The sequence below is a fragment of the Ranitomeya variabilis genome, chromosome 1 (genome assembly GCF_051348905.1).
Source record: "Ranitomeya variabilis isolate aRanVar5 chromosome 1, aRanVar5.hap1, whole genome shotgun sequence".
NCBI lineage: Eukaryota > Metazoa > Chordata > Amphibia > Anura > Dendrobatidae > Ranitomeya > Ranitomeya variabilis.
In genome coordinates this window covers 404,383,636-404,401,946 of record NC_135232.1, presented here as the reverse complement: position 1 = coordinate 404,401,946, position 18,311 = coordinate 404,383,636, and the positions used below count along the sequence as shown (strand labels likewise).

The following is an 18,311-nucleotide window of genomic DNA, read 5'->3' as shown; positions in this document are numbered from 1 at the left end:
GAGACAGACTTCATTGGTCTAGTGCTGGGTACCTCGGTCTCCCGGGCATCACAACCACATACTAAATTAGTTAGTTCAGACAGAGAAAGCCAGGTAGCACAGACCAAAACCGATGTGGAAAACAGCTGATGCCATATACAAATATAAAGTGCATAGTGCCAAGGTAAATAGGCAAGAAACCCGGGATGTAGTACAACCGTATGGGAGGATTACTGAGCCCTGTACACAAACTACTAAATCATTCAATCCACAATCAATCCCACCCCAGGTTCTTACCCATATGCTGGCGTCAGGAAGGATCCACACCGTTGCCCCAACTCGCATTTCGCGTCGGCTTCGTCAGGGGGTGGTGCTGCTGAGTGTCCAATGATTCCATTTATAGGTCCCCCATTTAATTCTATAAATCCCACCTGTTGCGGCGCATGTCCTCCGTTCATCCGGCCGGGAGTTGCATCCCAGACGGCATCCAAAAATGGCGCCGCGGTCCACAGTTTCGTCGCACTGACGTCACTGCACCGCATGCGTCATTACCCGGCGCCGCCCACAATGCCCCGGACCTTGGATGACAGGGAACATGCGCACAGTGGATCAGAGCGGTAATTATGCCAGATACACCTAAAAGCTGATGACGGATTGTTACCCGCACAGAAACATTAATTACAATTACTAAACCTATATGTTAATAAAATTAGAGAGGAAAAGACCTCGAAAAAAGTGCAAGAAGTGCAGAGAGTGCACATATTATATAAAAGGTGATTACTATATATCTCCCCTATATACATGTCATATACTAGAACAATGAGGAGGTTAAAATGTGTAAAACAAAATACGTACAATAAATATGAATAAAAAGAAGAGCATAAATATAACAGTGTTAGTGTTAACACTAGAGGTTGGTCTGATAGGCACCTCCCGAGCAAGGGGTCAGTTGTTAGAAAGGGCCAATGTTTTTTCAAAATCCGCCTCATTTCCTCCCACTTGTGATTGAAAGTAGACACAAATCTAGGTTGGTCATCACAAGTTTTATGTTTAGTTTTTTTCTTCTCAGCCAGAAGGTCACTCCTACCGGTCTTTTTTGCCCTTAAGCAGCCTTTTTTGATCACCCGACCACTATAACCACCTTCTGGCTGAGACTGCCTTGCCTGTCAAAATCTTGTTAGATCCTCAGTATTTGTGTCATCAGATGGTAGGCGTGAATTCAGAATAAAAGAATATATTACATGTAGTACAACTCATGTTGTCTATTATGCCACCTGTACATGTAATTTAGTCTACATTGGGTTGACGTCCAGGGCGTTGCGTGTCCGCATACGTGAACATGTAAGAGATATAAAGGCAGCACGTGATGTGGAGGATGAAAATAGTTTACAACCCATACCAGCCAGCTTCTGTTTTGCATCGCCACCTCTGATGCCTACCCGAATCCTGTCGATACCCCAAGCTCTTAAATCTTTAGGGTTGCATTTATGATGACGCCGAAAATGTTTCGGTATGGGTTGTAAACTATTTTCATCCTCCACATCACGTGCTGCCTTTATATCTCTTACATGTTCACGTATGCGGACACGCAACGCCCTGGACGTCAACCCAATGTAGACTAAATTACATGTACAGGTGGCATAATAGACAACATGAGTTGTACTACATGTAATATATTCTTTTATTCTGAATTCACGCCTACCATCTGATGACACAAATACTGAGGATCTAACAAGATTTTGACAGGCAAGGCAGTCTCAGCCAGAAGGTGGTTATAGTGGTCGGGTGATCAAAAAAGGCTGCTTAAGGGCAAAAAAGACCGGTAGGAGTGACCTTCTGGCTGAGAAGAAAAAAACTAAACATAAAACTTGTGATGACCAACCTAGATTTGTGTCTACTTTCAATCACAAGTGGGAGGAAATGAGGCGGATTTTGAAAAAACATTGGCCCTTTCTAACAACTGACCCCTTGCTCGGGAGGTGCCTATCAGACCAACCTCTAGTGTTAACACTAACACTGTTATATTTATGCTCTTCTTTTTATTCATATTTATTGTACGTATTTTGTTTTACACATTTTAACCTCCTCATTGTTCTAGTATATGACATGTATATAGAGGAGATATGTAGTAATCACCTTTTATATAATATGTGCACTCTCTGCACTTCTTGCACTTTTTTCGAGGTCTTTTCCTCTCTAATTTTATTAACATATAGGTTTAGTAATTGTAATTAATGTTTCTGTGCGGGTAACAATCCGTCATCAGTTTTTAGGTGTATCTGGCATAATTACCGCTCTGATCCACTGTGCGCATGTTCCCTGTCATCCAAGGTCCGGGGCATTGTGGGCGGCGCCGGGTAATGACGCGTGCGGTGCAGTGACGTCAGTGCGACGAAACTGTGGACCGCGGCGCCATTTTTGGATGCCGTTTGGGATGCAACTCCCGGCCGGATGAACGGGGGACATGCGCCGCAACAGGTGGGATTTATAGAATTAAATGGGGGACCTATAAATGGTATCGTTAGACACTCAGCAGCACCGCCCCCTGGCAAAGCCGACGCGAAACGTGCGTTGGGGCAACGGTGTGGATCCTTCCTGACGCCAGCATATGGGTAAGAACCTGGGGTGGGATTGATTGTGGATTGAATGATTTAGTAGCTTGTGTACAGGGCTCAGTAATCCTCCCATACGGTTGTACTACATCCCGGGTTTCTTGCCTATTTACCTTGGCACTATGCACTTTATATTTGTATATGGCATCAGCTGTTTTCCACATCGGTTTTGGTCTGTGCTACCTGGCTTTCTCTGTCTGACCTAACTAATTTAGTATGTGTACTATATTATATGTTTTATTGATGTCAGTTGAAAAATTAATAAATCTGCATTTGTTTACTGATGGACTTGTACTCCATTTTTTCTCTTCATATGGATTTAGCTTGTGGGAGTGTCCTCTGTGCATTTTGCACACCTATCTTTTCTCTATAAGCTCCCCCATTGTGGTTGTGAGCATGGTGGTGAAAAGTAGTTATTTATCCTTCATTTTGGCCTTTCTTTACTGTAATCAGGAACAGTCTCTTCAAAAAAGTTCTTCTTTGTAAAACCAGTAGCGAGCACCTTTAAGAAGGTGCAAACTATATACAACCAGTTTGTAATCATGCGCAGTTCATGATTCAAATGTTCTTTAGTAGAAAACAGTGATGAACCAAGGCAAAAACTAGAGACACTAGGGTTCCCGTGTTAACGAAGGGATCCCTTTAAGAAGAATAACCCTGAATGGGTTTAAAGCAGTAAAAGAACAGTTAAAGTGTTAGAAGAACTATATACATTTTCAGATCTCCAAGGTTTATTCTTACAACTCAGGAGGCGGACCTCGGCTGCTGACGGACACGTCCTCAGGATACAGAAATATTTAGACTGGGCGGCCATTGTTTTTCGCACTTCTCAATTCGTTCATGCCCACAACTCCACGCCCTTCTTCTTCTCCTGCGCTCCTCGTGGCGCTGTAATGGCGGCGGTTTTGGTGGGAATCTTGGCGGCAAAGGGCAATACACAGTCTTTGCAATAAATCACAGTTCAAGCACAATTCTGGCACAGTTCCAAGGCACACATGACCCGATTCTCGGGCTTAAGTAGATCCTATTCGTGACGACTCAGGGCAATGGGGTACCCGGTACCGGGTCTATCTCTCTCAGTTCTGGGGATGTCACGGTGGCCTGACCCAGTCCGTGGCCCTTCCAAGGGGCGTCCAATTAAAGGTGGGAGTTTGTCAAGTGTTCGTGATGCCACCTGTGGTATTCGGTCAGGGTGACCGACGCTGCTAGGGGTCCGCTGGGGTGATGGAATGGCAGCTAGATGGTATACCTTCCCACAGGTGAAGTAGGTCCCCAGGGCTTCCCAGATGTGTAGGTGGTGATGGTGGACGTTGTAAGGCGCAATGAATAATGAGGACACAAAGGTTGCAGTCTCTTTACCTTTTACTGAAGACTCCAGCGTCCACAGTCCAGAGCACTGTTCACAGGGCTGGCTGAATCCGGCCGGTCCAAAGGCACATCCAGAATTCCCTTAGCCAGGAGGAAATCAGTAGCCTTCCTACTAGCGCCTGTGTGTTGTAGTACCCCCCTGCTGAGCACCACGGGAAAGTTCTCACAACCTTTGTAGATGTTTCTGATGTACTCTCTCTGTCCCCCAGATGATATGGATAGGACAACCCGTATGACGGGGTAGGCCTGGAGTTAATTTATAAGGACCCTACAGACACCCCTCTCCCACAATTGCCTCCGTGTCTTCTTAGGTATTTAGGTTGGGCAGCCAACTTGGAATTAACTGTCCTGCCGTTGTAATTGTAGAGTAATGCGTAGAGTCAGTACTCCCTCGTTGTTCTGGCCACCGGCTACGCGCCTCGGAAGGAGGCTGCCGACCTCAGGGCAGAACTCCTCCCGGTGTTATCTCCTAGTGCTGTGACTTTGGTTCTCACTCTCCACAATATACTTCGCTTCGTGTCCTTTCTTAGGATGCTGCTGCAATGATGTGCAGGCGCAGCTCCGTAACGTTCTATCTCTTGCTAGGCCTCTGCTAGGATCCCACCTCTGACAGGGATCCTCTCTGGGTCAAACCCAGGCTGCTTCAGACTCGATGTTATCTGGTCGAAGCCCAGTTTCCTTCGTCCTCACTTCCTATCCAACCCACCAGTTTTACCCCTGTGTGATGAGTGCCCTAGTAGATAGAAGCTTTGCTCCCCCTGGTGGACTGGAGTGTAAAGTGTAGTGTGTGACTGTGATACCTGGCAAGGTGAACTCCTTTAGTACAATCAGACGTAACATCACTCCCCCTGTGAAAGCACAACCAACATTCAAAAGTGACCAAAACATCAGCCAGAAAGCATTGGTACTGAAATGTAGTCTGTGGTCCCCACATCCAGACTCCACTTCCTTCTTCCTCACTTCCTATCCAACCCACCAGTTTTACCCCTGTGTGATGAGTGCCCTAGTAGATAGAAGCTTTGCTCCCCCTGGTGGACTGGAGTGTAAAGTGTAGTGTGTGACTGTGATACCTGGCAAGGTGAACTCCTTTAGTACAATCAGACGTAACATCACTCCCCCTGTGAAAGCACAACCAACATTCAAAAGTGACCAAAACATCAGCCAGAAAGCATTGGTACTGAAATGTAGTCTGTAGTCCCCACATGCAGATCCACTCCTTCATTGAGGGTGTCTTGATAATTTTAAATAAATTTAGTTTTAAATAAACTTCTGACAACATCTCCGAATTTCCAAGCAATACATTTGGTATTTTTTTTCTGACAAAGAAAAATGGTAAAAATTAAAAAAACAAACAGTGCTTTCAGACCTCAAATAATGCTAACAAAACAAGTTCATAATCATTTAGAAACAATAATATTGTTTTAACTCAGGAAAAGTTCAGAAATCAATATATTGTGGAATAACCATGATTTTTAATCACAGCTTTCATGAGTCTAGGCATGCTTTCCACCTGTCTTTCACACTGCTTCTGCAGCAAAAATTTAAGCAGTTCTTCATTGTTTGATGGCTTGTGACTATCCATCATCCTCTTGATTACATTCCAGAGGTTTTCAGTGGGGTTAAGGTCTGGAGATTGGGCTGCCCATGACAGGGTTTTGATGAGGTGGTCCCTTAATTGTTGCCGGAGCTGTATATATATATATATATATATATATATATATATATATATATATATATATATATATATATACACATATATATATATATATATATATATATATATATATATATATATATATATATATATATATATATATATATATATATATATATATCTATGTAGCTTTGTCACCATAAAAGGAGAAGGGCCCAGAAATGTTTTGTGCACAGGGGCCCCAAGCTGTCAGTGTCTCCCCTGGTGTATCTACTATAAAAATGACAGACCTCTCCATTGATTGTATGTAGGAAAACTTGCAAGATTTGCAGTGTATCAGATACTTACTTTCCCCACTGTATGGGTTTTAGGGGTACGTCAAAATCAAAAGAAAAGTCAAAGATGCTGTAGGATTTTTAAGGGTAAAAAGGGTGAAGTGGTCAAAAATGGTGAGAAGGCCAAACTTTCAAAATTCTTATTTTGCATCTGTGTTCTCTTAGAAAGCAATTGTTACATCAATTGACCTTCAGGCTACTATCGAAGGAACAAAATAATCCACACTATCTATAAACAGTGATATGATGAGAGAACATTTAGCTAATTTAAATGAATTTAAATCTCATGGTTCAGAAGAATTACATCTTAGGGTACTGAAAGAGTTAGCAGAGGAAATAGCAGAATCACTAGCCAGAATCTTTGAAAAATAATCCTGGAGAACAGGAGAAGTCACAGAAGATTGGAGGAGGTCAAATGTTCTTACTATCTTCAAAAAAGGAAAGAAGATGGAGCCATGAAATTACAGGCCATTGAGCCTTATTTCTAGACCAGGAAAGATCTTTGACCAAATTATTAAACAGCATGTATGTAAGTACTTGGATAAAAATACAGTAATTAACCAGAGACAGAATGGGTTTGTAGCAAACAAGTCATGCCAGGCTAATCTAATTTCCTTCTATGATGGAATCACTGACTGGGTGGATCAGGGTAATGCGGTAAATAATGTGGCAAAGCATTTGATAAAGTATATCATACTATCCTTATTGAAAAAAATGACCAAGTATGGGATTGACAAGGCTACCGTTAGGTTGATTCATAACTGGCTCGGTGATCGTACTCAAAGAGTAGTGATAAATGGTTGGACATCCAATTGGAAGAGTGTTTCAAGTGGAGTACCACAAGGCTCTGTCCTGGCCCCAGTGTTGTTCAACATTTTTATAAATTATCTAGATAAGGAAACTGAAGATAAACAAATCAAAATTGCAGAAGATGTAAAGCTAGGCGGGATAGTTAACACTTTGGAAGACAGAAAGAATTCAGACGGATCTAGATAAGCTTGTACAAGGGGCAGTGTCTAATAAAATGGTATTTAACAGGGAGAAAGGCAAGATTCTACATCTGGCCAACAAAACAATGGAACAGAATAGGAGGAATGGAATAGAACTAAGCAATAGCACGTGTGAAAAATACTTGGGAACACTAATAGATCATAGACTGCCTTTTTGCTGCTACATCACACTGTTGACTCATGTGCAACTACAGTTCTAGGATGCATTAGGAGAAGCATAGAGTCTAGAACACGTGAAGTAATTATTCCCCTTTACTTCTCCTTGGACAGTCCTCGCCTGGAATACTGTGTCAAGTTTTGGGCACTACATTTTAAAAAAGACATTGAAAAACTGGAGTAAGTTCAGAAGAGAGCTACCAGGAATGTAAGCAGACTGCAAAGTATGTCTTACGAGGAACGGTTAAAGGATCTGGGAATGTTTAGCTTGCAAAAAAGGCTGAGAGAAGTCTTAATAGTGTCAGGACTCTGAACATTTTTTACCTTTTGTGCTTTACTGCCCTTTTCCAACATGGCGTCTTTGGTCTCATGTGCACTTGTCTTCCTGCTATAAAACTCCACCCCAGCCTTCAGTCTGTGCTAGATTATTCTGATTTGCATCCAGCTCCTGATTACTCCCTGGCCTTGCACCTGCACCTGCTCCTGTGAACCTGTGTTGGAGATCCTGCCACTCTGCTCTGAGTTCCTGCTGCATATACCAGTGTTCAGTAATCCTCCTTCATCTGCTGCTCGTGTTACTTCCATCTGCATTTGCTGGACATGTAAGCTGCTGCTGCAATAACCTGAGACTATTAACCAGGCCTCCCTGGTTGAGCTAAGATATTATTTGAACTGCCTTATAGCATATCTATCTGTGCCTGGACTAAGTCAAGGATCTATTCGTGTCAAGTTTCCTCAAGAATAACTGTGCTTCATAGACTTTCTGTTTGTTTGCATCTACCTCTGAAGTTTCCTATTGACTGCTAAGCTGCGTTTATTATTTGCACCAAGTGTTGTGGACTTGAGTTTCCCTCTGCACCTGTTTGAATCACCGTGTGATAATATAAACTTTACCACTTATAAAACTGTGTCCTGTTGTCTTGTTCCACGCAAAGAGTCTCCTGAATTATCCCCTATAATTATTACAAATAGCTGTCTACAAATATCTGAAGGAATGTCGTAGTGTAGAGGGATCATCCTTATTTTTATTTGCACATGGAAGCACGAGAAGCAATTTAAATAAACTGAAAGGGAGAAGATACAGATTAGATATTAGAAAAAAACTTTTTGACAGTGAGGGTGATCAAAGAGTGGAACAGGCTGCCACAAGAGGTGGTGAGTTCTCCTTCAATGGAAGTCTTCAAACAGAGGCTGGACTTTTGTCTGAGATGGTTTAGTGAATCCAGCATTGAGCAGGGAGTTGGACACGATGACCCTTGCGGTCCCTTCCAACTCTAACATTCTATGATTCTATGTTGTGCAATTTCTCCTGAGCTAAAATTGTTATGTTGTGTGGTTAAAGTTTATGCATATGATAATGTTAATTTTTTCCTTATGGTTGATCTGTGTGTCAGGTTCCTGTAGAGTTAAACCGCAAGTCCGTCCCCAGAGAGTTTAGAAGGGCGGCCCTATAGGGGGAACCAGTGGGAAGGCTATAGGGATATTGGAGGTAGTTAGTGTTGAAGTAGCAGCGTGTGGAGTAGTTTATGTGCTGGAGAGGAGGTGGAACTTCAAGGCTCAGCATAGAAGAAAAGCTAGTTATAGTCGAGGCATGATATCACAGGCAAATGGGGACCCTTGCAGAAAAGGAAAACTTATACGTCCAGGAAAAGTACAGTGCACTGGAATAGTGAGACTGTAGGGAAAGAAAGCACGCTGCTGTGACTACTAAAACAGGGAGCTTAGTATCACCAAGCAGTCCCTGGGACTGATATAGCTAAAGACTCCAGGTACTGAGATCATACACACGTGGACCCGTATGACCCTACCCCTAAGAAAACACAGGCAAAACATCCCCCCATGCACCCTGCGGTACCTGTTACTAGGAACAAAGTACACAATGTAACGCTGAGAATGGAGGCGGTGTATTGTATGAAAGATGGAGAAAGAGAATGTGTATCCCATTAATCCCCTGTTCACCAGATTGCTGAATATAAAATGGACATTATTTTTAAGAACGGGTCTGGCTTATTCAATGAAAAGGTTAATGGGAGCAGGACTGCTTTGGAACCATCAGTGGAAGCAGCAGATCCAGGTGCAATGGTGCACATTCACCAAAACCCCAACATTTCCTGTAGTTGGCCCAGAGGTGGAAATGGTGAACCACTCACTTGACTACGGCCAGGGTCCAGCTTACAATGTTATAGTGCAGATTTTGCTCTTATGGTTTGATATTTCCTATTCCTATAATTTCATATTAGCTCTTAGAAAAATTAAAAACTTGGGGCTAAAACAACATTTTTGTGAGGAAAATTAGATTTTATTATTTTCATGGCTCAACGTTATAAACTTCTGTGAAGCACCTGGAGGTTCAAGGTGCATACCATGCATCTAAATACATTCCTTGAGGGGTCTAGTTTCCAAAATGGGGTCACTTCTGGGGGGTTTCCACTGTTATGCACATCAGGGGCTGTCCAAATGGGACATGACGTGCGCTAATGATTCCAGGAAATGTTACATTCAAAAAGTCAAATGTTGCTCCTTCCGTTCACAGTAGTTTTCTCCCTTATATTGGGTATCAGTGTACTCAGGAGAAATTGCAAAACAAATTGTATGGTGCACTTTCTCCTGTTACACTTATGAAAATGCAATATATTGTGCTGAAAACTGATTTTCTTTATTTTTACGGCTCAACACTATAAACTTCTGTGAAGCACCTGAGGGTCCAATGTGCTCTCCACATATCCAGATCAGTTCCCTAAGGGGTCTAGTTTCCAAAGTGGTGTCACTTGTGGGGGATTTTCACTGTTTAGGAACATCAGAGGTTCACCAAATGCGACATGGCATTCGACAATTGGCTCTCCTTCTCTTCCGAGCTCTGCCATGTGCCCAAACAGTGGTTTTCTCCCTGATGTGGGGTATCAGCGTTCTCAGGAGAAATTGCTCAACAAATTTTGGGCCCTTTTTTTCTGTTACCCTGGCCAAAATAAAAAAAAAATGGGATCTAAAGTATATTTTGGGGGAAAAAATGTAAATGTTCATTATTTTTCCACATTCAAAAAATTCCTGTGAAACACCTGAAGGGTTAATAAACTTCATGAATGTGGTTTTAAGCACCGTGAGGGGTGCCTGTTTTAGAATGGTGTCACTTTTGGGTATCTTCTATCACATAGACCCCTCAAAGTGATTTCAAATGTGATGTTGTCCCTAAAAAAATGGTGTTGTAAAAATGAGAAATCGCTGGTCAACTTTTAACCCTCATAACTTCCTAACAAAAAAATGTTGGTTCCAAAATTGTGCTGATGTAAAGTAAGACATGTGGGAAATGTTACTTATTAAGTAAATTGCAAAATTTTCAAAATTTTCACCAAATTTCCATTTTTTTCACAAATAAATGCAAGTCATATCAAATAAATTTTACCACTATCATGAAGTACAATTTATCAGGAAAAATAGTCTCAGAATCACTGGGATCCATTGAAGCATTCCAGAGATATTACCCCATAAAGGGACAGTGGTCAATTGAAAAAAAATTGGCCTGGTCATTAACGTGCAAACCGACCTCGGAGGTAAGGGGGTTAAGCGGGCTCTCACCGCTATAGAAATGTGGACACTAAATGTTGTTTATAAAGGCACAGATGATTGGCCTCGGGGAGACCAAAACATCCAACACCGCGGAGACACCATCACGTGTTTCTCAACGCAGTGATCCAGAACACTGCCCCCATCCCTTATGGGAAATATGCAAATGCAAGTAGGATAGCTGCGGAGACACCATCACGTGTTTCTCGACGCAAGCAGTGAATAGCCAGGCCTTTCCCCGGGAAGGAACAACCACGGGAAGGGCGGCATCCAATAAAGGAAAACAGCCAATACAGGAAAACCACCTATGCCAAGCATGGTATCCATGGATGGATACCATGCTTGGCATAGGTGGTTTTCCTGTATTGGATGTTTTCCTTTATTGGATGCCGCCCTTCCCGTGGTTGTTCCTTCCCGGGGAAAGGCCTGGCTATTCACTGCTTGCGTCGAGAAACACGTGATGGTGTCTCCGCAGCTATCCTACTAAATGTTGTTTAGGCACACTGACGGGCTAAGAATAGAGGTGGACATTTTGATTTGGAAGTGCTGAATTTGCTGGATTTCCTTTAGGGGGAGAGGAGCTATTTGGCTTTTTCAGAGCCTTTGTGTTACGAGTAGCGTGGAAACCCCCATTTGTGGTTCCTTTTTGAGATGTGCATGTAAAAATAGGATGGCAGACAGATGGTCCGTGTGCCATCCGATTTTTTTTTTCTCACATCCATTGACTTGCATTGGCGATTCTCATCTGATTTACATAGTCAATCACAACATGCTGCAATTTTTTCTTGACACAGATTAGCCCCAAGAAAAAATATGCAGATGAGCACTGCCTCATTGAATAACAATGGTCAGAGTAAAATGCAATGTTTTTTTGCATTGCACTCCTCCATATTATACGCCAGTGTGAGCAAGCCCTTACTCAAAGAAAATATAACCTAGTCAGCAATCCATGTTCAGCCACAGAAATTTTTCTGGTCACAATTCTATCATGATTTTGTGCTAATTTACCTCATTCTAAGAAGTAAGCAGACAAAAGATAATTTAAACATCTTTCAAGTTAAGTACACCTCCTTTAAAATGTGATGGCATAAAAACATAAAAAAAAAATGGGGACAAGGTTAACAAAAGGCAGGAAACATACGTGGCCACATGACTTTGTATAAAAAGAGCCTATTTGAGAGGCAGAGTCTCTCAGAAGCAAAGATGGTCAGAAGCTTACCAAGTTGAACAAATGTATCTAAAAATTGGGGAACAATTTCTGAAAAATGCTCCTCAACATAAATTTGCAAAGACTGTGAATATCCTACCATCTATGGTACATAATATATAAATTCAGAGTATTTGGAGAACTCCATGTGCACAAGGGACAAGGTCGACAGTCATTACTGGATGCTGATGTTCTAAGGGCCATCAGACGGCTCTGTGTTAAAAATAGGCATGATTTGGTCAAGGAAATCTATGCATGTGCTCAGAAAAACTTCAAGAAGTCACTGACTGCAAACGCAGTCATCCTCAATGTACGTTATACAGTGGCATGTAAAAGTTTGGGTGCCCTGATCAAAATTACTGTTATTTTGAACAGTTAAGGAAGTTGAAGATGATATTATCTCTAAAAGGACTGAAGTTAAAGATGATACATTAACTTTGTATTTTAGGCAAAAAAAAAATCATCTTTTAAATTTTAAAAATTATAAAAAGGAAAATGTGCCGATGCAAAATTTTGGGCACCTTTGGAGATTTGTGTCCCCAGATAACTTTGACCAAGGTTTCAAACCTTAATTAGCCTGTTAGAGTTGTAGCTTGATCACGATCACCATTAGAAAAGGCCCGGCGATGCAAATTTCCCAGTTTTATGAAAAAACCCAGCCTCATCTAACCTTGAGACAAAATGTAAAAAATGACAATATACTTTTTTTTTTGCATAAAATTCAATGGAAATGTGTCATCTTTAACTTTAGACCTTTTAGAGATCATGTAATCCTGAACTTGCTTAACTGTTCACAATAACAGTAATTTTGACCAGGGAAACCTAAACTTTTTACATGCCACTGTAGGTCTTTAATGCAAAACAATCCAGAAATGCTGTCAGTCTTTTCTGGTCCAAAGCTCCAAATAAGGAAAAATAGAAAACTGTTCTGTTGTAAAATGATTCAAAATTTGAAATTCTTTAGAGAAACCACAGACGCCTTGTCATGCTGAGTCAAAAGGAGAGGGACTATCCAGCTTGTGAACAGTGCCCAGTTCAAAAGTCTGCATCTCTAATGGTAAGTGGTTGCATTAGTGTATATGACATGGACAGCTTAGACATCTTGATTTGAATTATCAATGCTGACACAACATCTATTTCAGGGAAGGCAGAGCAAATTTCAGCTAGACAATGCCAAGCCTCATACTGCATCCATCACGGCTGCATGACTTCAAAGAAGAAGAGTTCAGATGATTAACTGGTGGCCTGCAGTCCAAACCTTTCACCAATAGAAAACATTTGTAGCATAATGAAATGAAATTTCCAGCAAAGAAGACCCAGGACTGTTGAGCAGCTAGAATACTACATCAGGCAACAATAGGACAACATTCCTCTCCCAAAATTCCAGTGATTGGTGCCCTCACCTCTCAGACGTTTACAGGTGTAAAAAGAAGAGGGGAAGCTAAATGATGGTAGACATGACACTGTCCTAACTTCTATGAGATGTGCTGCTGCCAGCAATTTCTACATTGGTTCATTTTTTCAAACGAAATGCAAAAATGTCTAGCTTTCATCTCCTGATCTTTGTTCTATGTACAGTGGTGAAGATAATATGGCTAGAAGATTTCCAAATCATTGCATTCTTGTTGAATTTACATTTACATAGCGTCCTAACTGGAGTTTTATACATATAAAGTCTACAATATATTTTACAATATTTTAGAGTTTTTTTCTTTTGTGAAACATAAGGGACAGCGATGAATACTTACGTTTGTTTCTACAAACTCCAGTTCTGTGGACATTTCATTCTGCAAGCAGATAAAGTAAGTTACAATGCAGTTTAATTCTTTGGGTTGTTCTTTATTTTGTTAAACATTTTAAGCTTGCATTTCCTGGTTTTCCCACTTTTTTAAAGTTACAAAAAACTTTTGAGATTAACATTGCTGGACTACACTAGTCAGGCAACGCCCCCTTCCTCTGTGATAAGCAGCTCACAGTCTATGGACTTTGTACATGGTGAGCCTGATGTGGGCAGGGCTAGCTTTCTCAGCCCTGCTTCATTCTAAATCTAAAAGCTCTGATTGTGTCAGAACATCTGCACCCAGTAATCTAAGTGATATATCGCTTGATTCAGGGTCTTTTTCCCTACATTATGCTGCTCTCGGATGAGGTAGCAAAAACCTGATTACAGATTCCCTTTAAATGTCCTTATAGTCTGGGTCAGTCATGCCCGCAAATTCTAGGAGCTGCTCACTGTCTACTATCTATGCAATTTGTACAAGATTAGAGCATACTGCAGTTTTTATTCACACAGACTTGAGATCCATGTGAAAAATAGCTTATACACTAGCACATAAGCTAACTTAAGCTCAGTGGACATTTACAATAAATGGTATACAGTATATATACGTAGGGGTTGCTGATCTAGAAAGGTCATATAGTTGTGGAATGCATCATTGACATTATAAAGAAATAGTGTAGAAATGTGATATTCTATTGCGTTGTCATGAAATATTAACATATATGCAGCTGACTTATGTCTGTTTCTTTTGCCTATAGATTTATATAGACACACAAATCCATATACAGGAATTATTATTTTTTAAATCTAAGACTCATAACTTTTTGATTTTTTTCATCAACACATAGTTTTTTAGGAGTACAATGTGATTTTTTCTTTACTAATGACTTTTTTGAGGTGTGTGAGAGTGCAAAACCTAGCAATTCCACAACCGTTTTTTTTGTGGAAACTGATGTATCATTTTCACTGCTGAGTAGTGTTGAGCATTCCGATACCGCAAGTATCGGGTATCGGCCGATACTTGCGGTATCGGAATTCCGATACCGGGATTCCGATACTTGCCGCGTATCGGATACCGGAATCGGAAGTTCCCAGATTCAAAATGCACAAATTCAGCCAATGAGAATGATTTCAAGTGTGGGCACATCCTGTTCAGCATGGAGGGCATGAAACTACTGGCAAGGCTGTGATTGGCTGCTGAAATGATGTCATGATGCAGTTTAAAAGTCGCTGGCGCCATTTTGCGATCACTCTGCTGTGAATTCAGTTAGTGACAGGACGCTGTTTGCTGACTGAGGGACAGTTTAGAGATAGCGATTTGCTTCTTTGTGCTTTCCAAAGGCTAATTTAGCAACCGCTGTGTTCACCTACTATTCACCTTGCTTTTGCCTTGTAGCGCTGTTTTCACAGCGATCTGCAAGGTCTGTGTGTGTGTGTGTGTGAGTGCAGCCCACTCTCTAGTCTGAGTGCAGCCACATAGGCCATCCATAGCTGGTTGTATTCAGTTCAGGGAGGGTGGTTCATTGCCTCATACTGTTCTTTTTTTTTTCCAAGTAGTGTAGTCTGCTGCTAAGTTTTAACAAAAAATCCTATTAGTGTCTTTCCACTCGTCTCCAGCTAATTTGTGGAAAAACACTACATAGGATAACGTAGAGGAGGGTTTTTGGGCCTTGCAGCGCCGTTTACGGCTGTCTGCACGGTCTCCGTGTGACTGCAGCTCGCCCTGTAGTCTGTGAGCAGCCATAGCCTGGTTGTCTCCAGCTCAGGGTTGTTCACTGCGTCATACCGCAAAATCAATTTTCATTTTGTTTTAAGTAGTGCAGGCTGCTGCACATTTTTTCAAAAAATTCCTATTAGTGTCTTTCCACCCGTCTCCAGCTAATTTGTGGAAAAACACTACATAGGATAACGTAGAGGAGGGTTTTTGGGCCTTGCAGCGCCGTTTACGGCTGTCTGCACGGTCTCCGTGTGACTGCAGCTCGCCCTGTAGTCTGTGAGCAGCCATAGCCTGGTTGTCTCCAGCTCAGGGTTCTTCACTGCGTCATACCGCAAAATCAATTTTCATTTTGTTTTAAGTAGTGCAGGCTGCTGCACATTTTTTCAAAAAATTCCTATTAGTGTCTTTCCACCCGTCTCCAGCTAACTTGTCGAAAAACACTACATAGGATAACGTAGAGGAGGGTTTTTGGGCCTTGCAGCGCCGTTTACGGCTGTCTGCATGGTCTCCGTGTGACTGCAGCTCTCTCTGTTGTCAGTTCAGCCCCAAAAAAATTAATAAATAATAAAGTTCACCAAACACACCAGTGACACCACTTTACATTTCTGTAGGCCACATTAGCTCATATTAAAGTCTAGTCCACACTTTAGAAAATTAGTGTTTCTTATACCTGTTAGGAGGAGTTGTTCAGGAATAAGCACACAAAGCCGTTAGTACTTTTCTGCTTATCTTTATCAGTCACCCAAGATGAAGAAGGCAGTGAGTAAGGCACGTGGGTGTGGGCGTGGGCGCGGAGCAGGGAGGGGACATGGGGATTCTGTGCCCGCTGCGGGCACCGGTGACTCATCAGCACCCACTTTCACAAGGGAACAGTCATTCATGCGCAGCTTTGTCGCAGAGCGCCGTACACCGCTGCTGCGTGAAGACCAAATTGAAGCCGTTGTCGGATGGATGGCAGCTAATGCATCAACTTCAATTAGTGCCACATCCTCTCAGACACAGAGCACTGGAGAGCAGCCATCTGTCTCTTCACCACCTGCCAAATTGCCCAGGCAGACAGAGAGCCCAGGACAGGAGCCGTCTCTACTTCTGTTCTCTGAATCTCTTGGCTTGGAAACAGGGGGCCAGCCAAGCAGCATTGGAGAAATGGAAGAAGAGGCAGGGTGCAGTGATGCCCAACAGCTTTTTCTCTCTTCCTCTGAAGAGGCGGGTGGGCCAGTGGCTCCGGTCACCACATCGCAGGCCGCATCAGCTGATGATGACACTCAGGTGCCACTTACTGGTGCGTGCTCTGCTGCTGAGACTACCCAGGAGGAGCAGTTGGGGGCAGAGGGTAGTGTAGATGATGAGGTCCTTGACCCATCTTGGCGTGAGGGACAGGAAGGTGGTGGGAGCAGCTCTGAGGAAGAGATTCCCCGTACGGCCCAAAGAGGGAGAGGGAGGGGGAAGACTGCGGATCCTGCAGCCTCCGCTTTGGCAGCCGTTAGGAGCATGTCTCTTCCAAAAGCCAAAAAGGGCGCTCCCAAGACTTGCAGTGCCTGGTCCTTTTTTGACACAGTTGCAGCTGACATTTGCTATGTCAAATGCAAGGTGTGTCATCAGAAAGTCAAAAGAGGTCGAAATGTCAGCAGCCTCAATACCTCCAACATGTGGAAACATGTGCGCACCAGGCACCCGGCGGAGTTAGAAAAACACACTGAAGAGCTAGGCCAACCAACAGCGGCAGCTACCACCTCTTCAGCTCGTGTTGCCTCTTCCTCTAGCTCACACGCAGCTGGTTCGGCTTCCTCCCAGGATCGCCGTGGAAGAACCTCTGGCCCTGTTGTCCAGAGACCCGCTGTAATTCCACCCGCAGCACCACTTTCCCAGTCATCCACACACTCCCAGCCCAGTCTACAGCCATCGGTAGTACAGGCATGGGAGAAAAGGCGGCCTTTCTCGTCAAACCACCCACGAGCACAGGCTCTGACTGCAGGCATTGCCAAACTTCTGTCACTGGAAATGCTGTCATTTAGGCTGGTGGAGACTGACAGCTTCCGTGACTTGATGTCATTGGCAGTCCCCCAGTACAATGTGCCCAGCCGCTTTTACTTCAGCAGGCAAGCCGTCACAAGCATGTGGAGGGACACATAAAACACGCGCTACTGAACGCCGTCAGTAGCAAGGTCCACCTCACCACTGATGCGTGGACCAGTCACCATGGACAGGGGCGATACCTTTCCCTCACTGCCCATTGGGTTAATGTCGTTGAGCCGGGTACAGACCGTGCGAGTGGCGCAGGACGTATCCTGCCCACTCCAAGGATTGCAGGAATCCATTCTGTACGCATTGACTCCTCCTCCTACACCAGTTCCTCAGAATCATCGCTGCAGGAGCCGTCACAGTCCACCTCCACATGGACCCGTGATGAACGTGTACCTGTTACGACCGACATGAGCACAGCCGTGGCCAAACGTCAACAGGCCGTCTTGAAATTAATTTCTTTGGGGAATCGAAGCCACACAGCGCAGGAGCTCTGGAATGCCATCAAGCAAGAGAGCGATGTGTGGTTTGTGCCAGCGAATCTCCAGCCAGGCATGGTAGTGTGTGATAATGGCTGAAATCTGGTGGCAGCTCTGGGCCTCGGCAACCTCACTCACATCCCATGTCTGGCACATGTGCTCAATTTGGTCGTGCAGAGTTTTCTGAGGGACTATCCGGATCTTGATGCACTGCTGCACAAGGTCCGCCTAGAGTGTGCTCACTTGCGGCGTTCCAGCACGGCAAAAGCGCGCATTGCGGCTCTACAGCGCCGACACCACCTGCCGGAACATCGCATCATATGTGACCTACCTACCAGGTGGAATTCCACGTTACATATGTTGGAGCGGTTGTGTGAGCAGCAGCAAGCTGTAATGGAGTACCAGCTGCTTCAGGCGCAAAAAAGTCGCAG

General features: G+C 43.2%; 1 protein-coding gene across 2 annotated transcripts in view; it reads right to left on the bottom strand.

Annotated features, from left to right (window-relative positions):
* The window catches only part of LOC143762310 (uncharacterized), a 167,526-nt gene that overhangs the window by 87,456 nt on the left and 61,759 nt on the right, over nt 1–18,311 (bottom strand). For both annotated transcript variants that reach the window (XM_077249181.1, XM_077249180.1), the window contains exon 5: nt 13,631–13,669. In XM_077249181.1, coding sequence (XP_077105296.1) covers nt 13,631–13,669 — 39 coding nt within the window. The remainder of the gene's footprint in view (nt 1–13,630; nt 13,670–18,311) is intronic.